The 25,579-nt window shown below is 37.6% G+C and overlaps 1 protein-coding gene across 1 annotated transcript in view; it reads right to left on the bottom strand.

The window, feature by feature from the left end:
• ZNF385B (zinc finger protein 385B) overlaps positions 1-25,579 on the bottom strand; it is a gene marked incomplete at its 3' end in the record, with an annotated part of 313,134 nt that overhangs the window by 10,370 nt on the left and 277,185 nt on the right. Inside the window, exon 7 of the mRNA XM_029933294.1 lies at positions 17,559-17,721. Coding sequence (XP_029789154.1) covers positions 17,559-17,721 — 163 coding nt within the window. The remainder of the gene's footprint in view (positions 1-17,558; positions 17,722-25,579) is intronic.

Genomic DNA, 25,579 nt, shown 5'->3' with positions numbered 1-25,579 from the left:
ATACTTAATAATTCACTAGAAGGAACTAGTAACAGAGGTAGGCAGTGAAAGGACTGTAGGTCATATGCTTTCCTATATTCACAAGCACCTTGCCCAGCATCTCATTATTATTGTAAAAAGCAAAGCAATGTCCACATTACTGCTTAACACTTGTTAAACCAAGTTATCTCACTTTGATAAGGAATTCTGAAGCCATTCTCCTCTGTTTTATCTTCCCACTTTCTGAATAATGAGAAATTAATGGGTGTCAGTCACAGTACGTATTTTCTTACTAGTTGTGTGGTCTTGTGAGAAATGGAGCTAAAAAGGCAATGGGGTCTCTGTATGAGACCAAGGCACTCCCTCTCCAACCCCAAGTCAAATAACACTGCAGATCTGTATGTTTGTTGACTGGTGTGTTGCAGAAGTCTTCCTCACCCTTTGCTTCATTTGTCCCCTCTTTATCTACACACTTGACACAGTAAAAGTGATGGAAGCCACCAACTGATGACAGATATTTTAAAGTTCAAAGTGGAATTCCATTAAGATAGTAAATGGATTCCGGAGGGGCCGGGGGAGAAAAAGCAGCAGCACACAAACTATAAGATGAACAGTTTGGTACCACGGAGTTCTTTGCAAACAAAATGTAATAAAAGATGGAAAGATGCTAGGGCATTGCTACATTGGTGGATGCACAAAGATTCATTTGCTCTGTCTATAAGAGCACGAAGAAAAGACCAACACTGCAGATAACAATCAGATACAGCAGCCACTTTATCTCTTTTTGTTTCTTAGATGTTTTCCTGAAATGCATGTGCAAAAAGACCTTGGAAAATAGTAGTAATTTGAATGCACTATTTAAAAGAATTGTTTTGGAAACATAGTTCTCTTGGGAATGCACTAACCCCATATCTTTATTTTAAAATTCTATATTCTTGTGGATTAGATTTGCTTAAATTAGAAACACATATAGTGAAAAGTTATATACCTGAAGAACAGGTCAATAAATCAGACAAATGGGAAAAAAGTGATTCTATTAGAGGGAAGAAACAGAACCAGTCAGCTTCCACATGGAAAATGTATCCTTCTTAAGTTCCCTACCAATATCACCAGCCTCTCATTAGCAAATGTCTGCTCTCCCGTTTCTTAGAGAAATGAGGAAGCTGGATGAGTCTGTCTCTGATGTTACATTTTCTTCCATCTGTACCTATTTTCTTTACATCTCTGAGGAAGAGGTATACGCTTCCCCTGTCTATCTTTTACATTTCTTTTCTCTTTCCTATAGTTCTGGCTACTTTCTTTCTACTGGGTTCTTTCTGTTCAAAAAATGCTGAAAACTCCATGTCCCAAAAGTCATTCCCTGATTTGGTTCATTACTGGAGACCTCCACAGTCTTCCCTTTGGTGCAGGACTTGAAGTGGTCATGGGATGTGGTCCTTCCACTTCCTTTCTTCGTTTATCCTTATCCTCTTGCAAAACCCATGGTCTCTCTCCAGTTTTCTTTTGTATTGGGTACAGGTTCCTTTCTGAAATGCTTTTCCCCCTGATGTCCACAAACACTGGCCTTGCCTGGTTCTCTAAACTCACTCTAGGCCCCGTTCACCAGCTTCTGTTCTTTTGCCTGCCCCTAAGTGTTAGAATGCCTCAAGATTGCCCTTTTGTCCTCTTTTGGGTGTTATATGATCTTATTCACTCCAATAACTTCTTCTACCACATAGATCCATATGTGAAATCTCTTCCTCACAGGTTCAAGATCTTTTCCCCCTAATTGTCTGTGGGACATCTATTTCTAGATGTTTCATGCATATTTCACACTCAACATGGCTGGTACTGAATGAAAGATAAGTTCCACATAGGGGCCCTTCCAAGTAGTCCACATTTTAAAATCGATGACACTATTAGTTGTATGTCAGAATTGTCAGCAATAACTCTTGAATTCTTCCTTCTCTTGCCTTCTATGTTTAATAAATGGCATAAGTCTATTGATATTATCTTCTAAATATTTCTTCCATCAGTCTTATCCGACAGACATTGATTCAGCATCTACTCTGTGCCACTGCTTCATTTTAGGCCCTCAATATTCACTGTGGATTACTATAAAACTTCTTTCTAGATCTTACTACCTCTAGTCCCCATCTCCTCTCTCCTCCCCTTCCTTATGTTCTCATAATCCTATTCATACAATTGTATGTTGACCTTGCATTAACTATAATTTTTTCACAATTAAAATCATTACCAGGATAGAGAGATTCTTGAGTCCTACAACAATGTCCTAATTCATCTTTGTGCCCAGTGTACAGAAAGCCATTGGTGGGCAATAATATGTTGAAATAAAGAATCTTCAATTCATGCAGTGCCTTTTAGCTTCACAAATAAAAATAGTAGAAATTCACTGTTAATGGCTGAATCAAAAGCAGTGAAATAAATATAGATAGAACAGATATTTCCACTATTGATTATATAAAATATTTGTATCATTGTTGCTGAGACATATATAAGCAATCAATATTTAACGTCATTTGAGGTTGAAACAATTAAGAATACATCCTTGAGATGTACTAGGACAGAGTCATAACAACAAGTACACGTGCCAGATCAAATATTTTGATTTGAAAAAATGAACAAATCTATAGATTTTATTATCTCCTTTATTAGGAATCTACACAAACTTGCATATAAGTGATAAGCATGTATGTATGCCAGAAAATCTGAAGCACATATTAAAACAAAATATCAAAGTATAGCCCATCATTTTTGCAACTAAACTGATGCCCTGTCATCATGGCAAGGTTTCAGTCACAGCAGCACTGTGGGTCATATGTTTGGAGATTCATGAGAGGTTTGTAGCTCAAGAACCCACTTTGTTAATGTGGAAAGCAGCCATTAACAAATAGCATCACAGTATATTTGTTTGAGTTATCAACAATTACATGATTGATATATTTATGCAAAAATATTCATTGAGAAATTCCAAGTACCATATGACTAATGCCATTATTTAATTTTACCCACCCTTTAAGGTAATCGATGTCCATTATTGAAAGTGTCAATTTGCAGGCTTGTGTCTCAGTGATGATGCCCTTCATGGCCAACCCAGATCCCTAAGGCACCTAACCTTTATGACAGGTGGCCTGACATTGACCTAGTACATGTGGAGTCCTCTAGCCACCCATTTAGCTTCTTCCAACTAGACTCCTCATTTAGATTTGATCTAATTCCAGGTGTCCCCAAGCATCATCCACCATAGTATAGTATAGGTTGGTTTATCTCACAACGCCTACTTGGTTAGCTGACTTGCTTTATTAGTCATAGGACTTCTGGTTGGAAGATGTCTGATCAATGCCTCACTTGAGGGTGAACTGCTGAACCACCTTTGGAAACAGAAAGAGTTCTCTACATGGCTTATACTATTTTGCAGATATTGACAGCAAAATAGAGTACTTACATGACAAGCCCAGAGACACAAAAACAAGAATAGACATAGAAATTAAAGCTAGTTTTTAAAATTCTCAGAGCACTCAAATATTATACATTGGGTCAAACTGATGCTGGTGGAGCCTTTTACATCCAATGCTACATTACCATGCCTCTAGCTAAATCCCAGAAACCTTGCCTCTTCAAGCACGGTTGATCACTGTGAAGCTTGCTAATTCCTAATTAACTATGTTTATGTGTGATTTTCATATCTTGGCTTTAGACTAATCCTGGAAGCAGGGAAAATTGTCTGTGAATTAAAGTGACTCTTGACTGAATCAGAATCTGTATGTCCTTACCTTAAAAACAACAACAACAAAAGCTTATTTATTTGAAGTAACTTAGGACCCATGAAAGTTAGGTGGCCAATTTTAAGTGCAAAATAGGTCCTGTGCTGTAATTTTCTGCCAGAAAACAATCCTGAGTTACGATATCCTGATCTTTCCATGTGAAAGCCCATGTCAGCTGGGTTCTGGTCATTGGGCTACACCATGCAGTGAGTCTGTGGCCCAGTGAAATGACAGTCATTGCCCAGCTCTGCACGACAACTGCCCGGTTGTCCTTCATGCTACTTGGTTGGGGAGCAGAAGCTGCCATTCTCACAATCAGATAAAACAGTGGCATCTCCAAGTATGCCCTGTTAAAAGCTGGCAGCCTACACTCTGTATCTACGAGCTGGCACTGATATTAGTGAATGTGTCACTTTTCTAAGGGAGCACAAAAAAGAGCTTGTTTGCTAGAGTTTGAATCTAATGAACAGCTTTCTCCTATCTTGTGTAGTTTTCCAGGTATTTGACTTGTACAATAGAGAAATCATATTTCAAATTCTCCAGGTTGAAAAATTGCCCCTTTTCCTATTTGTCACTGAGACATGTGAAACAGTTATTTCTGAGGCAGCTTTATTATGGAAAACAGAATAAGTAACTCATGTCACTCAAATCAAGTCCCTCAGGGAGTAGGTCCAGTAACGATTCAAAAGCCAGGAATAAGATTAAAAACTAATTTTCTAGGTGGAATGAGGAGCAGGTGCTTTTTCTTCTAAATGAATGGCCTTTCACAGAGGAAACATCGACTTACAAGGTACAAGGAAAAACATCTGAATCCTGCTCCTCCCACCTCTTTCCTCCCTAGAGCCGGAGTTTAGGGGTTAGCGTTGAAACCCCAGGTAGAATGGGGTGCATGCTGACAACGGAAAGGTCAGCCTGAGAGGCACTGAGGAAACCGAATCTTTCTTCATTGAAAAAAAATGTTTCTTTATTTAATAGAGAAAATACCAAAAATATTACTTTCTGCAAACAAGCTCTTCACCTCAGGCTGCTCCACGGAGATGGGTACGTGCTGCTCACGGACCTACCTGGGTACCACCTGTCCTAAGGAGATGCAGATATTTGCGAGCTAGACTGCCCGGGTGTAAGAAAGCAACCAATCTTTTTAAAAATGTAATGCCAATCATACCTTTACATTGTGAGTCTAGCATTTGTGCCCAAATTCAATCTGCTTTATTATGAAATTGTCAAAGCCATCTTTATATTTAAGACCTATGGGTTGCAAGAGAAAGTCTATTGAGCACAGACAGTCCCCTTTAAAAAGTAATGTTAATTCTAGAGGCCTGAGTGCCCAGAGGGGTTTGTCTCAGGCTTCTCATTAACCAGATCCCTTAGGAATACTGTGACAGGGGGACTTAGGGCTAAAGGTTTCTTTCCCATCCAACCTGTGCCCTGAGATATATAAAGTCATCAAATCATTAGAAGTTATTGTGCAAATAACACAGTATGTAGAAATAGAGGCAAAAAGCTCTATCAGTTTCTCACCCTAAATACAAGGGTTTTTAAAATAATTTTTTTAACGTTTATTCATTTTTGAGAAAGAGACACAAAGTATGAAGAGGTGAGGGGCAGAGAGAGAGGGAGACAGAGAATCAGAAGCAGGCTCCAGGCTTTGAGCTGTCAGCACAGAGCCTGACATGGGGCTCAAATCCAAGAGCCATGAGATCATGACCTGAGCCAAAGTTGGACACCTAACCAACTAAGCTGCCCAGGTGCCCTTAAACAGGAGTTTTTAACCTAGGGAGTCCACAGACATCTAAGGGACCCATGAATTTACAGGATCCATGATCTTGGGGGGCAAAAAAATGTACCTTTATTTTCATTTATCTCTGATAGAAATGTAGCATTTTCTTCAATTATAAAGAAAGGCAAAAAACCATAGCAGTCTTTAAAAAATTTTTTAAAATGTTTTATTTATTTTTGAGATGGAGAGAGACAGAGGACGAGTGAGGGAGGGGCAGAGAGAGAGGGAGACACAGCCTCTGAAGCAGGCTCCAGCATCCGAGCTGTCAGCCCAGAGCCTGATGTGGGGTTCCAACCCACAAACTGTGAGATCATGACCTGAGGCGAAGTTGGATGCTTAACTGACCAAGCCATATAGGCGCCCCAAAATTATAGCGGTCTTACCAGTACCTGTTACTATATCCACTAATAGGAATAAAATCTTGTCATCAGATAGGACAGTTGTCATAAAAAACTTGAAACACTATGTCTCATCCTTACTTCAAATTACGGTAGCTGTTATGCCTGGTGCTAGGTCTTATTTAACACGTTATTGCCATGTTACTGTATCATAAAAACATCGACAACTGTCTTCATTGTAACAGGCTTTCTTTGTAAAACTACAAGTTTCATTTTATGGGCTTAAAACATTATTCTGAAGGGCACCTGGCTGCCTCAGTTGGGTGGACCAAGAGCCTCTTGATCTCAGATTCACAACTTTGAGTCCTCCATTGGTCATAGAAATCACTTAAAAAAATAAAGTAAGAACATTATTCTGAGAATAGGCTGCTAGTCAGTCTAGGAATCCATGGCACCGAAAGAGATTAAGAACTTTCGTGTTTGTGCCCATTACTTCATTCTGCCATCTTTCTGTTCCTAGCCATTGTTTCAACCCCGTTTTTGTTTTTAGCCAACATCCTAAATTCCCTTCCTGTCCCCAGGTGTCCTTTCATTGGTTCAATTATTAAAACCAGATAGGCTTTCACAGCTCAAGTCCTATGGAGAACTGGTCCCTCTGATGAGAATCCTCTTCCCATTCACCCCCAAATCTGGGCCCCTGTTTGCATGGCTGACTTCTTTCCCATCAGGCGGAGAGAGCTTAAATTCTCTGCCGAGGTTTCCTTTTTTTCCCAGACAAGGTCAGCATCTCTCTCTTTTCATTAAGCTCGTCACCACTCATTCAGCATCTACCCTTCCAGACAGTATGCTCTCATGGTGGCAAGGCCCGAGCCTGCCTGATTCGCCATGGTATACCCAGGGCCTAGCACGACACAGAGCATAAAGTGGGGGCTTAATAACACATATGTGGGTAGGCCATTTTGTAACTTTTAATTTCATATATTTTGTAACTTTTTGATTTAGTGTATTATATACATTTTGATGTTTCTTTTACATACTGTAAAGCTGCATATTGTATGGGGTATGAGGACTTTACTGAAATAACTTCTCTACACTGATTGTTTCCACCTGTCATTAATACAAATCTGTAAGAGTAATGCTCCAGTAGGCATTTTCATATGTAACATTTTATTTTTCTTGCTTTGTATTTAGAATTGTTGCCTTGGTATAAATTATAGAATGAGAAATTAACTGGTATAATGAATGAAATGAATATTTTTATGGTTTTTGACTTATTCAATGATGCTACTTTCTAAAAGAGTTTTCTTAATTTGGGGTATCTGGGTGGCTCAGTTGGTTGAACATCCTAGTCTTGGTTTTGGCTCAGATCATGATCTCATGGTTTGTGGGTTTGAGCCCCACAATTGGGCTCTGCAGCTGGCCACGTGGAGGCTGCTTGGGATTCTCTCTCCCTCTCCCTCTGTCCCTTGCCCACTTGCACTGTCTCTCTCTCAAAATAAATAAACTTAAAAAAATTTAAAAGGAGTTTTCTCAATTTAAAATGCCAAAAGGAACATAAACGGAACATCCACCAGTGATTTTTCAAAATACTTAAAAACATTTTAGTAGTTATTAATCATTATTCTTACAGATTAATCAAAGGATTGGATAAAATTTTTGTTGAAAAGAATAAAATAAATAACTTTTTCTTAACTCAAAATGTGGTACCCTAATTTCCCATTAAGTAAAAATATTTTATTAATTAATGGAGAAGTAAGAACAAAGATATTGTCCTAGGAAAGGCAAATTGTTTTAATTTATATATGGCCAGTTTTCTAATCAAGTGAGTACAAATTATCATAAAACTCTGGCAGAAGTTCAAATATTTGAAAGCAAAGAATAAAATAATCTCTATTATGACAAGACATTCTAGTGTTTCTGTCATTTCATATTTGAAAGAAAACAAAACACATGTTTTCCAGAGGCTAACTAGTTGATAGCATACAGAAATTATTAAAAATTTTCACACTAAAAAATGTTTTGCAAGAAGCGAGAAATAAAATGTACGAGTTGACAAGTGTCTCATTTGCTGACGTAAATGCCAGAAGGGACTTGTCAGGTAGGAGTGTGTTTCTTATCCTGATGACCCTCCCCTGTCCTCCTCAGTAGCCAATTCTGGTTCTGGGCAGCGCTGCTTCTCCCTCGGGAGCACCCAGGTTTCTCCCTCAACAAATGGAGGTGTGTTGGGTTGTTTTTTCTGTTAGCACTGTAACTCTGTATGGAGTAGTCTGTTGCCCTATGAGGTGGGGCATCCATCTTATTGAAGATGAAGGAAAAAGAGCTAACCAGGGTCTTCTTGCCCTGTCCACAGTCTAGGGAAGGTGTTACAGCTTCCCCATTAAATTCTTCTTAATGTATTAATTTAATATATGTTAACTCTGTGACTGCCATGTACAGGATGAAGTACCAGGAGCCACAGAGGCCATAATGAATGAGCCTCATGAACCAGTGGGAGAAGGAGTAGAAAGGCATTTTCTCCATTTATAAGAATGTGAGGAAGACCAAGAAGGACCTTCCACATCTTTACATATCCCGCTGGGGGACTCAGGCTCATCAAGCCTTGATGTCTGGAAGGAAAACACAAGTGTAAATAGTTGCCGGAGATAATAAAACAAGCACATAAAGAGAAATGTAAGTGCAGGTCATGGTTGCATGGCAGCATGGCATGAAGTGATCATAGAGTCAAAAGGACGGGGCTGGGAAGGTTCTTTGAACAAGGTTGCTTTTAGAGCTAGCATTTATTGAGTGTCTGTTACATGATAGGCACTGAAGCAGGCATCGTTCGTTCGTTAATCTCAACAACTCTGGGAGGTGGGGATGAGCCCTTCCATCTTATAGATATGAACCTGACTTGGTTGAGGTTATCTTGTCAGTGAGATGTGGAGCTAATCTGTCTGAATTCAAGCTCATGCACTTTTTACTATGTTATACATGCAAGGTACGTAGATGGCACTCAAAAATCATACCATGATTAATGTGTCCATATTCAAAGCCACTCAAAACTTGATTTTTCAAAAATAAAACCTGCCGTAAAACAGGGTAGGGATAGAAATAATATACCTTTCTGAAACGTCAGACTTCTGGATGTGTCACTTAATGAAAACAAGATCTCAAATAGCCTTCAGAAAGCAATGCAGTTACAATTCATGGACCTTTATCCAAAGGTGGCATATCATGGTCATGAATTTGAGAGGCTGCCTGGGTGGGAATCTGGGCTTGAAGCTACTTTCTCTCTGAATGACTCTGACCCATTATTTCCCCTCCATAGGTCTCACTATCTAGTATTCATCAGAGGATTGTGTCATTAAATAAGATAGTATACATAAAACATTTAGCATAGAAGTATCAGGCACACAATAGTCATTCAGTTACACATCAATTATTATTAGTACTGCTGTTAAAATTACAAGTCTAATAAGACTGGATCTGGGTTTCTAGAATCAACTATACTAGGTGCAGCCTAATGGAAGATGATGATAGCTGACAACCACAAGGGGCATCTGTCACCTCTAACTGATGGCAGCAAGAAGGGGCCGCTCCACAAGAGGTCCAGACTGTAAGAATATCAATAATGGGCATTTTTATTACGCTTTACATATTGCAAAGCTCTTTCAAGTCATTTTGTTTGATCCATAAAACCACTCTGATGCAAGGAGGGCATTATTCCCAATTTACAGATGAGAAAACAGACTCAGAGACTTGAATGCCTTTTCTGGAGACATGGCTAGTTAAAAGAGTGGAGAGTACCACAGTCTACAGATGTGTTGTCCAATTCAGTAGCCATGTGTAGTGTTTAAAATTAAATAAGATTAAGTACTCAGCTTTTCAGTAGCACAAAACACATTTCAAATCCTCAATAGCTATGTGTGGCTCATGGCACTCACATTGGACAACACAAATTATAGACCATTTTTACCATCATGGAGTATTTTATTGGATAGAGCTGGCCTATAAAAATGCGAGCACCAAACTATCAATGTGTGATGCCAGGCCCAGCTTCCACAGCAGTAAACCTGATTCTCAGGGAAAGAAATCAGCGAAGGGGAAAATACTTTATAAATGTTTCTATGAAAAAACACTTTAAGTTTTATACTATAAGGCTAAGTTTGTGTAGTACAATCGGAAGTGGGCCTAGAAATTTCCAAAGTGCCTCGTGCCAGTGCTCTGAACAAAGAATCTACAAATATTTGTTGGGTGAGTCTGTTTGATCACCTACCCAATCTCAAAAAATATTTCACTGTAAGAGAATTTTTCCTGAAGCAAATAAGTGGAATGTAATAAAATGTACGTAATAACCTTCGTTAAAATCTTAGGGGCATTTATGATTGTGCATTTGCAAAATTATTCAATGTACATACGAAATCTTATATTCCAATATCTTATCCATGGAGAAAGTTTGTAAATAAGTGTAATCAAAATAGATGACTACCAGTTAAAATAAATATGTCTCAAGATGAGAAAAGTTTTTGATAGTGATATAAGCCTTAATGAGATATCTAAGGTTTTGCTTTTTGGAATTGTTTGTAACATATCCCGAGTAAATTATAAGTTAATAGAGCCCCTGTAAATCATAAATGAGTCTCAACTTTTGCTTCACTTTCTTAGAGCAATGCTAGGAAATAGCTTTCAGAAGTGGAAAAACTAACAATAAATGCTCAGTATTATTTTGAAGCAATAGGAAATGCTCAAAAGTTTCAGAAGTTAGTTTCAGATAGTTAGTGACAACACTTAACTATCTTAGAATCTTCAGCCTTGCCTGGCAGGATGCTGTTGTCAAATTCAAGGTACATGTGCAAAGATGGAGGCAGTTTCATTTTTTAAATTGACTTTGAAAGTCTTAATGATATAGGTACATTTCATGAAATATGAGCCTTAGTATAATGGTCTGTTCTCTTTGGACAGATGGGACTCAATTTATGTTCTACATGATTGTGCCCAAGCATTTCAGACTTAAGATGTTTGTCATAAATATAGTTAATCTATTATTTTATGAGGGATACTAAATCTCAGCCTCCTGGATTTGGATAGATGTATGCCAAATTTATAATGGCACTTGTCTATAAATGACAGATGCTGCCAAAGCCAAAAACTACCATTTTCTTCTACTCAACAGCACAAGGTCCTGTTGCTAGGGACAGAAAGCGGGGAGGAGGCAATTACAAAGACCTTGCTGGCTAATCGATGGAGTCCAGTGGCCGTCAGTGGAAATGAGAAGATGCCATTTGGAAAACTTGGCCCCATTTGTAACAACACATAAAAACTATGAAACACACAGGGAAACCCATAAAAATGACGAGGCAAGGGTCTCTCCATTTGTATCCTTGGCAGAAAGATTCTTCGACAAAACTGAAAATACACTTTCATAAAGCACTAGGGTAACCATAAAAAGCTAAGCTATGGCCTTTGCAGATAAGCTGACAACCACTTTGGATTCATACTTGAGGAATTGCTGCAATGCAAAAGCAAACTGAGCTGTTTTGAGGTATTCTAGCCTCTTTCCTTCCTTTTGTCTTTTCTGACACTGTCATCTAACTGTTCCCGTGGCAGGATCATGGGTATGGGATAAACAAAACCATCTCCCTATCCCCAGTGGAAATATTTTAGATGGAATGATTCAGAATGCCACTGAAAATGTGGATGGTGTTCAGGACAACCCAGCTGGATCCTTTAGTGGGCAGTTCAAGATTTCTGCCATATTGGAGATGCCCTATCCAGTGTCCACCTCTATTTCAGTGAGTATATTTGGCTCTAGGCACATAAAATCTATAATTGTCAAACTGGTGGCATTTATCCTAAATGCGTGTTTTCATTCTTACTCTCCCTGGAAAAGATCTGTAACATCTAAAGCTTTGTTCTATTGCAGTTAAATGCTACAGACATCATACTGCATCGAAACTAAGAATTCTTAATAAAACAAAGCCTTAATAACTCCTTCAATGCCATGTTTTTTTATTGAAAAATATCAACAGTCATCAAGTAATTTAAAAGTAATATACAAAGGTGGGCAGGGGGATGGGTTAAACAAGTGCTGTATCCTAAGGAGGGCACTTGTGATGAGACCTGGGCGTTGTGTGTGGCCGATGAATCGCTAGATTCTACACCTGAATCTAATACTGCACTATTTGTTAAGTAGCTGGAATTTAAATAAAACTTGGGGAAAAATAAAAGTAATATATAGTCCTACTCACTAATCCTTAAAAAAGTGGTTTAGTGGTTTCTGACTTTGCCCATTGGGATACTCGTATTTATTCCTAAGTAAGGGAAGTTTAGATGTAATGGGAATAAGGGCATATGTGTAGAACAAGAAGCCGGACTTCCTGCTTGGACTTTACTGGGATATGAGCGGTGCAACCTCACACAAATGATTTCACGTTCCCTAGATCCACGGTCTTTGTCATTACTATATTTTGGGGAGCAGCTTGAAGTTGGTAACTATACATTATTTTCCTTTGTAGCCCTAATATCTAACACATTAAGAAAACCCCAATAGGTTGGAAGCTCTTTGAGGGCAAGAAAATATCTTTCTGTTCATTGTTACACCCTAGTATCTGGCAAGATATGCATGTATGTGATATTATTTAGTAAAGGTAATACATATTTCTTCAGTAAAACAATTGATATGAAGTTTATTGCATGAATGGATAAAAGCTGCATACTAATTTCTGCCCCAACAGTCAGAGGGATATTGAGAGTGTCATACAAAAATGTATATGCTACAGGATTTTGTAAACTAAAAATTTAAGGTGTTCCTTTTGTTATATTTCAGCCAGGACATACTGGTTTCATTATCTTTGCTCTCAATTGCATTTATAAAAATATCTATAGCATTTTGAATCATTCCATCTGCTTTCATCTGTTCAGACAGCATCTGATTAAAGTCTGTTTAGATCTAAATAGCTTTATATACTTTGAACTAGAAATGGATTTTCCCCATTTGATATCTAATTAATTTTAAAAAAACCTAGTGCTAAAGACTAGACATATGGACCATTAGGGTTGACTATCACAATATTTTATCATCAGGTTGATTATAAAAATATTTTATTATTTTCAAGAAATAGTGTTTTTTGAAGGCTCTGATTTTTTTTGAACCTGTTATGAGGGGTTAAATGCTGTCACAAAGAGCCTTCAGTTTGATGTACAGGGCATATTATCACAGGGAAGTGTACATATGGCATTATGACATTTGAACTCCAGGGAGAAATTTGGGTCGAGTGTCTGGCTAATATGTCCCAGTCATCTTCCTGAAGCTGCTTAATGCTTGCTGTGTTTTGACCCTAATTCTCCAACAGCACATTTCTCCTCCCTCCTACCATGTTTTGAACTCCCATTGATCCATCGTTAAAAGTTGGGATAGATCCTGGGAGACCAGGAAATCATTTCTTTGGATTTTACATTTAATTCTACCCCAACTTCTAACAAGTGAATGGGACAATTATTTTTAACTGCCTTTAATGAAGCAGATTTAATTTTTTTCAATCATGTGGTCAGAGCTTCTTACAATAAATGAAATACAAGCTCTTATAGCTTAAACTCATTTTGTTTATTGAACCGAGAGAAAAAAAAGAAACTTGCCATGATACTCTGAAATTTTTATATCTGATAGCGCCATTATAATAAATCTACTTGTATTGCGCAGACCCAGCCACAATATGAGCCACATTATGTCTCCAAATATATCATAAAACAAAACAAAACAAGTTTGTCTCAAGTGCCAAAATCGCAAGTAATAAAGTTTTCCTAACTTTTGGAAGATTGTTAGGCTGCTCTTTTTTTTAAAATTCATTTTCTAAATTTATATCAAAGTTAGTTAGCATATAGTGCAACAATGATTTCAGGAATAGATTCCTTAATGCCCCTCACCCATGTAGCCCGTCCTCCCACCCACAATCCCTCCAGGAACCCTGTGTTTGTTCTCCATATTTGAGAGTCTCGTATGTTTTATCCTCCTTCCTGTTGTTATAGTATTTTTGCCTCCCTTATGTTCATCTGTTTTGTATCTTAAAGTTCTCATATAAGTGAAGTCATATGATATTTGTCTTTCTCTGACTGACTAATTTTGCTTAGCATAATACCCTCTAGTTCCATACACGTAGTTGCAAAATGGCAAGATTTCATTCTTTTTGATTGTTAGGCTGCTTCTTAGAATAATTAATCTGCGCTCTTAGGGAACAAACAGAGGTCATCTGTGGGTCCAATGCTCTCTGTTAGATACTCTGAAATAATACTTGACTGATGTTTGGTGAATCTCAGGATGTTCCTCTCCCAGAAGATCCTTTCCTTGACATCTGTCTATTTCCTCTCTCTCAAGATTTCCACCAAATGGACATGATTTCCCCTCTATTGCTAAGTTACTTATGCTCAAATATGAGAATGGGAACAGAATTAGCTAATCATGTAGATGTTGTGAACATTTGGATACTTGAAATCTGGTGGCTGAGACATCAAGTAACCAACACATTCCCTTTTGATTTAAATATCTAAGAATCCTAAGGCTACTGTTCTTGTCCACTTGATAGGAACTCTTCATTCAGAAAAGAAAGACCAATGCTAGGGAACTTCAGTTTCATAAGAATTGGTAGTCAACCATGCCTTTGCACTGTGACTGTTACTCTAAGTTTCAGCTGTTTTCTTAGAGACAATGTTGTCTCAAATAAAACATTTTGGTCAATTAAGTGTCACAGTCACTATTGCTCTGCCCTCTCCCTTCCTCTTCCTCTCTACATTCCACTTGGACCATTTATGAAGGACTGGATTTCATGTCTTCTGTTCTTCTAAAACAATTTTAAATGGAATAAAAACCAGCTTTCAAAAATCTAGGTCTCTGACAAAGCTGTGGGAGCCTTTTAAGGATTTAGAAATTGGCATTTAGCAATAGATTGCACCTTACATTGTTTAGACCAGATTTCTCATCTGGGCAAAATTTCTAATTTTCTAACTTGAAAGTTCTACTAAATAAACGTGGGAATTCTTGCTTAGATGCTGACATCCAGTTGAAGGTGATCAAAGAACATATATCTATTTAGCACATACAACTTGTTTTATTTTTAAGTAGTGGCACCTTTCAACAACTTTGGTATTGCTTTTGTGGATACAATAGGACAAATAAAGTATTTCTCTAATATTAATATTTATAGAAACCATAGGAAAATGAAGAAGTAATCTAAATGATCCAACCAATGAATTACCAAATAAATTACACGGATTTTTGAGTAAGGAAATATGGAAAATGAGGTAACCCCCAAATACTGGTGGTTACCATTACTTCTAGTCCAAGTCTGGACAATGACATTGTGAGTACAGCCAGTACTGTTAGACCACAAGTACTCTGGAGTCAATAGAGAAGAGGCAGAGGAAGCAGAGGATGCAGAAGCAGAGACCACCACAAAGCTCCTGAGGAAGGGATTCTATGGCTCTCTTCATACTCTCGCCCTCTAGGGTTCTTCTAGATCTCATTTCTCTTCCTTGTTTATACCACTGATATCCTTGAGCCTAGTGTGTTCTTATTGCTTACGAGGCAAACATAAGTGCTTAGAAAGTCTCTTTCACTAAGATCACACAGTATTTGACAGTAGGAGTAAATCCCTTGAATTGTTTAACTTTTATATATGTTCATTGGGTACCTTGTAAGTATAAGGTACCCAGGCCCCTGCATTTGGGTTTTCTATTTCCACATTGCTCTTTCCTTGAGGGTATATCTTAGTCTTTGACTTCTTTTATTTTTGGTGCTTTCTTTCCTCTTCTTCCTTCTCTTTTTCCTTCTCTTTTTAATTGTCTTCTCTACTTTTATTGATCCTTCTCTATTTCTAACACTTTCTCTCCACTCAATACTTTTACTACTATCCCTAGACAAACCCAATTCCCAAGTAATAATATAACTAAGGGGGTCACTGAGCATGCACAGCAGCAATACTGGAATATTTACAATATCTGCCAACTGGGCTATTAGCTTGAGACACAGAATAGGCTGAAAGAATGGACTGACATTGTTTTATCATTTTGTGTATAAGTTCTGCTTTGCTTAAAGTGCATAATTCAGGTAATAAAACCTTTGGCAGAATATGTTTCATAGAGGTGACAATATCCTGTAGAAAATGAAACTAGGCAGGAAGTCAGGAGATGATGGATCCTGTTCTTCCAAACATTGGGTAATCTCTGGTAACAACTGCTGCAATATGGACTTTGCCCTAGTTTGCTATTTTGTAAACTGTGCTCATATCTGATAGACCTGGGTGAAAGATCAAATTAGATAATATACATAAAAAGACTTTGTTCTTTAGAAGGGAAGGGTGTGATGCAATAATCTAGTATTATCTGTCCATCAGATACATCAGATAACATGATTTAGTAATTCTGTCACACAAAGAACAAAAAGGTTTTATTCTCATATTTGGGTTAGCTCAACCCTAGGCTGCAGAGCTCTTAGGAACAGCATTTCTGGGACCTAATCAATAATTGTCTCTTCCTAAATAGTCTTTTTGCCTGACCAGGCTTTCTGAAACTTCCTCTTATAGTAGTAGATTTGCTTTTCTCCAAAGGCCCTGAGGAGCCACAGGAAAGCATTGTTAAGTCTTCCCCTCAAATTTTACCAGGATTTGAAGGGCATAAGAGAAACAGAAGAGAAATGTGTGTGTGCATGTATCTGTGTGTGTGTGTGTGTGTGTGTGTGTGTGCATGCGTATGCATGTGTGCCTCCAGCAACAGAGAGGTCTCTGAAGACAGAGTCAAACATAAGGGAAAGGGATATAGTCTCTTAGTCTCCTTTCATAGACACTGTTCCTCAGTTAGTCACTGAAACAAGATTACTTATCCATCTTGCATCCTGAAGGGCAGCTGTGAGTGTGTGAAAGGCTTTTAAACGTCCAATTTCATGGTATACATGCTAGAAAAGTGATTTTTTTCCCCTCTTCTTTCTGAATCATTCAGTTTGAATCCACTCAGAAAAACTGCTGATTCATTGGATTATAAAATACAGACTCTTTTTAAGAGTCATTTCCCCTAGTAGCCCATTTTCAATTATGTAAAGTTCTTCTGTGAGTCAATTCATAACTTTTTAAATAGCTCCCTTGAAATCCTCAAGTTCATTTGTAACTATGAGGGGAACTCTACATCGATCTTCAAAAATCACAATCTCTTATTACTGGACACATTTTCAGATTCATTTAATAATGCCACTCTCAGGAAACTTCATCTTTTTGCCCCTCCACTCCCTTTTACTGTGGTAAAAGAATGTAAAAATGTCTATTAATAAACAACTTTAAGAATTCCTTCACTGAAAATGACTATAGCAAAAACCAAACATAAAATGAATAAGAAGGTAAACTCAGTAATTCAGATTAGATCCATTTCCTTTGTCTAAACATATTGTGACCATGTAGCCTCTGCTTATTTTCATGCATATATACATATATACATATATATATATTTACACACACACATATATATACTTAAATGTATATATTTAACAACATGGAATGGTAACATATCAAATGCTTAGATTCCGTGCAAACACATAACCTTTCCTGTGAAGGAAATATATTAATATTATAAAAACAAATCATGGAGAGTAACATGCAACGGCCGAGGGGAGGAGCGTGGGGTTGGGGCAGGGGACCAGGAGAAACACAAAGAATGTAAAGAACAAAAAGTGTCATTGACCTGATTTGTCAGAGCTGTTGCCTGTGATTGGAGTGACGGAGCAGCTGGGATTAGCCTTTGCGCTGTCCTTGGAAGAAACCATTTTGGGCTTATTTTTCGTTGCCTCTAGTGCTTTGACCTTCTTGGCATGTTTACTTCCTTTGTAGTGGGCCTCGGCCTGGCTCTACAAAGGAGAACAAATCAGGCTCATTTTTTTGCTACTTACAAACACCACAATGGATGATCATGCAGGAAAATATACATTGAATCATAGGCACCATGGACATTTACAACTCAGCACTCAACTACAGTTTTGGCATTTCATGAAGTGGTTGACCAATATCTAAGGGGTTTTTGCATATTGAAAGCTTCTCTACAGCACAGAGGATCTGTGTCTTTTAAAGCCAGACATTACATGAGTGGACAACAGGGCCAGGCCACAATTGTGATGAAGGCGAGCTTTGTCAACAGCTCCCTCCCCCAAATCCTGTTGTGGTTACTTTTCAAACATTTCGCTGGCAGTAACCTGTTTTGAGTGTCCTCCCTGGGCATGTCCTCCCACAAACATTGTTTCCCTTCAGCTAAAAACCTGTTTGCCCTGCATCTCCTTCTTCTTGGCTTTGCTCTGAGAGCAACTGATGCGATAAAGCAACTTGCTGGTGAGTGGAGATGGTGCTACATTTTAGAGTCACCTACATGTGCTTTATGCATCATTTTGATGATCCCAATTCCAAGAAAAGATCATTTATTTTTATTTTTGTTGTTTAAAAATATTTTTAATGTTTATCTTTGAAAGAGAGAGAGAGAGAGAGAAAGAGAGAGAGACACAGAGTATGAGAGAGGAGACAGAATTTGAAGCAGGCTCCAGGCTCTGAGCTGTCTGCACAGAGCCCGATGCAGGGCTTGAACCCACAAACTGTGAGATCATGACCTGAGCTGAAGTTGGTCTCTTAACCGACAGAGCCATCCAGGCGCCCCCCAAGAACATAATTTAAGCCACAAAGGAGGTAGGGACAATCCTTATTTCTCATCTCAGATGTGATTCTGAAGTCAAAGCAGTTAGTGTTCTATTCACTTATACACAAAGTATAAGTGGAACTGTGACTTCAATACTAGATCAAAAGGAAGAAAAGAGATCAAGACAAGTACCAATTAAAAAATCTTTATATGACAAAAACCAGATTATAGTAAAATAAGAAAACATTTAATCAATTTATTGACATTTGGGAAATCTCTCTGCCTGAAGAACAAAGATTTTAGCACTAATACACACATTAGCAAAAAATCTAAGTATGTTTTCTTCAATTTTATTTTGAATAGAACCTGAAAATATAAACTTGCATTTGGCAGAAACAAACAAAAAAACAAATTAAAACATTTATTATCTGGTATATTAGCTTAGTTACAAAGGAGAAATGGATGATAAACTTATCATAAAATGACTTTTCATTAATTTCTAAAATAAAAACTTTTTTAAATGTCAGTTTTCCTTATATGCCTGTATGTGTTTGAAGATGGTTATATTAATGTTTTCATTTGTTTTCCTCAGCAAGCAGAATACAGATGGGGTGTGTATGTGTGAATGTGCACACATGTGTAAGTAAGGAGGTAGAAGTAAAAAAGGTCAGAAGAAGCCAGGTTTTAATTCTATATTTCAACTAAAGATATTTAAGTGATTTTCTTAGCATAGAACCTGATCACCCAAGGTCAATAGCCTTATGTTGACTGTACATAGTATCTTATTTCCTAAATATCTTTTTGTAAATATCATTTTAGATCATCATTGACTTATAATTGCTCTTAGTTGGTTTGCTCAAGGACTTTTCATGTTGATCTCTGTCAAGTTGAATAAATAACGATCCCAAGGGAGAAGAAAAGTATAACACAGTTCTTTATGTTTTATGAACTAAGAATGGTTGTCTAGTTAATATAGATGGTTGGATATAAGTTAAGAAAATACACAAATAAAAATTTAAAAATTGATAACATGAAATAATAATAATAATGACTAATATTACTGAACTTCTAACAAGCATAGTTCTAAATGTCTTATGTGTATTGGCACATTCAATCATAATACTCGGTTAAGTAGGTACCATTATCAATCAGCATTTTACAAACCGAAAACTAGGCACAGAGAAGTTAAATAACATATCAAAAGTCACACAGGTAGGTGTAGAAGCCATTCTGTAGATCTGAAATGGTTACACGGATACCCCTATTTAATGATTCACCCACACTTTCACGTACACATACCTATACTAAGTTAACATTATAATTTTACTAAAAGGGAAATATTACACACACACAAAAGCATGCTGCTTTTATTGACTCAGTGAAAGAGTATATCTTAACAGAAGTTTCTGTGAGTAGGAAAAAATCTACTTAATTCTTGGGAAATATACTAGCATAGTCCATGAGACCTGATCCTTCTGCTGAAGAGCCAAGAAAGTCTCACTTGTTAGGTATATAGCAATTTCTACATGATGTCAGGAGACCTAATAACTCATCTTTCCAAGTATACTAAATATTGTGATGTTACTTTAGTGCCCTTCAGTTAAAGAAATGTGTGGTTCTCTAAATAAAACCTCCTAGCACAAGATACGCAGAGTGTCATTTCCTCAATTACAATTTCCTGGCATCACTGCAGAAAGTTAACAGCGTCAATTAGCACTTGAGATAAAGATCCAGCTAGGTGACACCTCACTGGATGACAAGATGGAAAGAAGTCTTCATAGTCATGATTCACTTCCCTTTGAGTTTTGGGGCATGGAGAGAAGTGCACCAAGGGATCTTAGCTTTCACTGAATGCTATTTGGTAAGGACTGTGGAATAAAGATAGCGGCAGGCACCACTCACTCACATTTGGCATCTTTCCAATTCCTGTGTGGTATTCTTGGTAGTAGCACTTTGCTATCCTCAGTATTGTATCTGGGGCAGTGTCAACAGCTTCTAAATCCTGGGCAAATCTTCAAGTGAAACTGAGACACTGTTAAATAGTAACATGATTAACCTGACTTCATTATCTAGGACTCTCCTTAGCAGAGGTGTGAAAGAAACAAGGACAAGAGCCAGAAAACCCATGTACTAGGCAACACAATCAAGTCCAATCAACAATGGCTCTTGTATCATTGCTAAGGGACCTGGTTGACCAAACTGACTTACTTTACACCTCACTGACTAAACAGCAGACATGTATTTGTCTAGCTCTAATAGCTTCCTTTCTGCTTCCCTGACAAAAGTGCTGCTGTCCCTAACTGGCATGATCAAAGAAACCTTTTGCCAAGAATTGTCACAATTCGAAAGTCACCTAAACCATATATTGACCTTCATATAAGAATTCATCAGAATCTTTGTTCTTCTCTCAGAAGTCACCCCAGTTGAAACCTGACCATCTACTGGCAAAGGAATAGCTTTAACAGGACATGGCATGTTGTAATTTTCTCTTCTAATTTATTTCCATTTTTGTTACTAAAGCCTTTCGTTTTCCCAAAACCTCTATACCTCTCCTCCCCAGTGGATCCCGCTGGTCCAAACAAAAAAGATACAGACTGAGATAATGCATTGCTTCAAAAATTAAAACATAACACTAAAAATTTCTAAAATCCACTGCACTACCATTTCTGGTTTTTATCTTATTCCTAATCTGGACTTCAGAGAGGTGCCTATGATCTTGAAACATGACATTAAACTGTGTTCATTTTGTATAGAAAGAACAGTCCAAAGACAAACTTACAAAGTAGGGAAGAACAAAGTCCTCAACTATTTATTTACCAATAAGTCCCATCTGGTTGCATTTTAAAAACTAACTAGAACTCTTTCCTCCATTAAAGAAATTGCATCAGTAAAACGACTGGCGCCTATTTTTATGAGACCTCAGATTTCAGTGTGTTAAGCAGTGTTACATGGAAAATAGTAGAGGTCAGTTAATTTTCATAAAAACTCTATACACTCAAAGGCCAAATAAGAAAGAGATCAGATGAACTACAATAAGAATGGGCTACACGAACAAGGGGGAAAACATTATTATTATTGCACAAATAATTATTTAGCACCTGTCATGTGCTAGACATTGAGAAAGATTAAAGACAAAGATCCCTACTCATAAGAGTCACTGGAAGGAAAAGACATGCTTGCAAATAACTACAACTCAATGCAGAGAGTGGGACTGTAAAGTGGGTGTCAAGGGCGACAAAGAAGAAGAGGAATTAGAGGAGGGGCAGATCTCTTTGGTTTGGAGGGGATCCTGGAAGCTTCATGAAAAAGGGACATTCCAGCTGGGGCCTGCTCTGGGGGCCGGGTTCTAAAGCGGCAATGTGGAGGGGGCACAACAGGGAAAGGTGGATGCATCGTGCTACACTGAACATCATTATCCCCTGTAAAACAGAAAATGTATGATAGTGTTCTACAATTAAAACAGCAAATGTTCTTTTCATAGGCATCTTGTAGAGAAAATGGTTATAAAGTAAGATGATGCTTTTACATCACAGATTTTATCCTCTGCTCCAAACTATAATCCTATATTAAAACAACTAAATTATTTATATTAAGCCTTAATAATTGTTTGAGATAAAAGCATGGCACTTAAAATACTACAGTTAAACATATTAAGAAACAAACTAAAGATGACTAATAAATAGCTAAATCATTATTTAAATCTTTGCTTTAACACAGACTATTTTTAACTATTAAAAAGCTTTTGGCATATTGTTGCATTGTGAAAAATCGCACACTCTCAGAGACAAAGCTACAGCATATGAAGCATAAAATGCACCCACGAGCAAGGCTTACTTAATCCAAAGACTGCTGGTAAGTCTCCCTGCTGGTATATGCAGTTGTAAGGCTTACACTATCAGTAATGACATATTACTGGCTTTGACATGCACTTCATTCAATCCTCAGTCTATTGGGATCTGCTGAAAACCAAGTTCAGACAAAATTATAACCCATAGGAGATTTTTAGCTTACAAAGACATAACACTTATGCTAACTTCTAATTTATAGCTAAGTAAACACGCCAGGTTGCTACAATCTGTGCACGGTCGCCACGCTGTGTAACTCCAGGAGAGAGTGAATGGTGTGCTCTGGATTCCTGAAAGGCCAGAGTTCTGGCCACGGCATTTCATATTCAGTGGCTTTCGAGTACATACGTAAAAAACTCCACCAACTCCAAATATTTCTATATTACTACAGAGAAAAGGCATGGTTCTCTGGGAAGAAATGATGTGCATTCTGGATTGCTAATTCTCTTTGGGCTCAATGTCGATTCTATCAAATACCATTAGAAGAAAGTGGAGTTCTTGGGCTGCTACTGTTTTAAAAGACCATTATTTGAAAACATGAGCTTTATATATATATTTGTTCATGTTATCAAAACATTCCCATAGAGGCAAATTAGCTCATTTCTTTCTTTAGTGGGCTTTAAGTTATCAAGTTAATTTTTTAAATGCAGCCTATTAGTCAGCTAAAAGTATCAATGCTCATGTTTCTGGTGCATGGTTCATTGGTGGAATTACTTTACACATTGAAACATGGAGAAGCTATAAATGGACCTAACAACTATGACAGAATTTACATAATGAACTAGATAAACACTGCAGTTTGAGTTTAAAATCATTGAGAAAATAGCAAAAAGTGGCTTTTTTTTTAAAAAGGGGGTTTTAAAAAATAAAATTGTTTCTTGTAGAGTTCCAAGTGAAGAAAAATTTGCATCATTTTTCCAGTGAGTTTTATAGTTCAATAATTTAATTAATTAATCAGTTAATTTAGAGAGAGCATGCACAAGCAGGGGAGGGGTAGAGGGAGAGGGAGGCAGAATCTTAAGCAGGCTCCACGCCAGCCAAATGTTGAACCCAATGCAGGTCTTTCTCATGACCATGAGATTATGACCTGAGCTGAAGTAAAGAGACAGATGCTTAATCAACTGAGCCACCCAGGTGCCTAAAAGGTGGATTATTAATTTTAGATATTTCCAGTAATCTAAGATTCTTCTCCTGAACATTTAACTATACCATATGTTTCCGGTTAGGGTTGAGTAGAGCAGGGCATTAAAGAGACAATTAGTTATATGAGCTTGACTATGTCAACTGTGATCTGAGCCACAAATCCTTTAAAATGAAACCAAATAATTTCATTTCATTGAATTCTGCTCTCTCCGTATTCTTTCATTTTTTTTTTCAAAATTAGGCCATAGTTAAAAAAACAACTCATTCCCAGGGGGAATTCTACCAGACATTTGAAGCAGACTAATACCCATTCTTCTCAAACTATTCAAAAAAATAGGAATAGAAGGAAAACTTCCAAGCTCATTTACGAAGCCAGCATCACCTTGATACCCAAACCAGGTAGAGACCCAGCCAAAAAGAGAACTACAGACCAATATCCTTAATGAATACAGATGCAAAAATACTCAACAAGATACTGGCAAGTCGAATTCAACAATATTATTCAAAAATAATAATATTAAAAAATATATCCATCATGATCAAGTGGGATTCATTTCTAGGTTACAGGGCTGGTTCAATATTCACCAACCATTAATGTGATCCTTCACATTAACAAAAGAGAGGATAAAAACCATATGATCCTGTCGATAGATGCAGAAAAAGCATTTGACAAAATATAGCACTCTTTCTTAATAAAAACACTTGAGAAAGTCGGAATAGAAGGAACTTACCTAAACATTACAAAAGCAGTTTATGAAAAGCCCACAGCTAATATCATCCTCAATGGGGAAAAATTGAGAGCTTTCCCCCTGAGATTAGGAACACGACAGGGGTGTCCACTCTCACCAGTGTTGTGTAACATAGTGCTGGAAGTCCTAGCATCAGCAATCAGACGACAAAAGGAATTAAAGGCATCAGAATGGGCAAAGAAGGAGTCAAACTTTCACTTTTCACAGATGACATGATACTCTACATGGAAAACCCAGCAGAATCCACCAGAAGCCTTCTAGAACTGATCAATGAATTCAGTAAAGTTGCAGGGTACAAAATCAATGTACAGAAATTGGTTGCATTCCTATACACCAAAAATGAAGCAGCGGAAAGAGAAATCAAGAAACTGATCCCATTCACGATTGCACAAAAAACCTAGGAGTAAACCTAACCAAGAATGTAAAAGACCTATATGATGAAAACTTATGAAAGAGATTGAAGAAGACACCAAGAAATGGAAAAACATTCCCTGTTCATGGATCAGAAGAATAAACATTGTGAAAATGTCATTACTACCCAAAGCAATCTACACATTCAGTGGAATCCCCATCAAAATTGCACCAACATTCTTCTCAAAGCTAGAATGAACTATCCTCAAATTCATATGGAACCACAAATGACCCTGAATAACCAAAGTAATATTGAAGAACAAAACCAAAACGGGAGGCATCACAAATCACAGACTTTCGCCTCTACTACAAAGCTGTCATCATCAAGACAGTACGGTATTGGCACAAAAACAGACACATAGACCAATGGAATAGAACAGAGAGCCCAGAACTGGACCCATAAGTGTATGGCCAACTAATCTTTGACAAAGCAGGAAAGAGCATGCAATGGAAAAAAGACTGCCTCTTTAGCAGGTGGTGCTGGGAGAACTGGACAGCAACATGCAGAAGAATGAAACTAGACCACTTTCTTACACCATACACAAAAATAAACTCAAAATGGCTGAAGGACCTGAATGTGAGACAGGAAACCATCAAAACCCTCAAGGAGAAAGTAGGAAACAGCCTCCTTGACCTCAACCACAGCAGTCTCCTACTCAACACATCCCAAAAGGCAAGGGAAATAAAAGCAAAAATAAACTATTGGGACCTCATCAAGATAAAAAGTTTCTGCACTGCAAAGGAAACAATCAAGAAAAGTAATAGGCAACCAACAGAATGGGAACAGATAGTTGCGCATGACATATCAGATAAAGGGCTAGTATCCAAAATCTACAAGGAACTCACCAAACTCCACACCCACAAAACAAATAACCCAGTGAAGAAATGGGCAGAAAACATGAACAGACACTTCTCCAAAGAGGACATCCAGATGGCC

Source organism: Suricata suricatta, chromosome 3 (assembly GCF_006229205.1).
Source record: "Suricata suricatta isolate VVHF042 chromosome 3, meerkat_22Aug2017_6uvM2_HiC, whole genome shotgun sequence".
Lineage (NCBI taxonomy): Eukaryota > Metazoa > Chordata > Mammalia > Carnivora > Herpestidae > Suricata > Suricata suricatta.
Note: the sequence above shows the minus strand (reverse complement) of the source record. Positions and strands in the feature narration are given on the sequence as shown.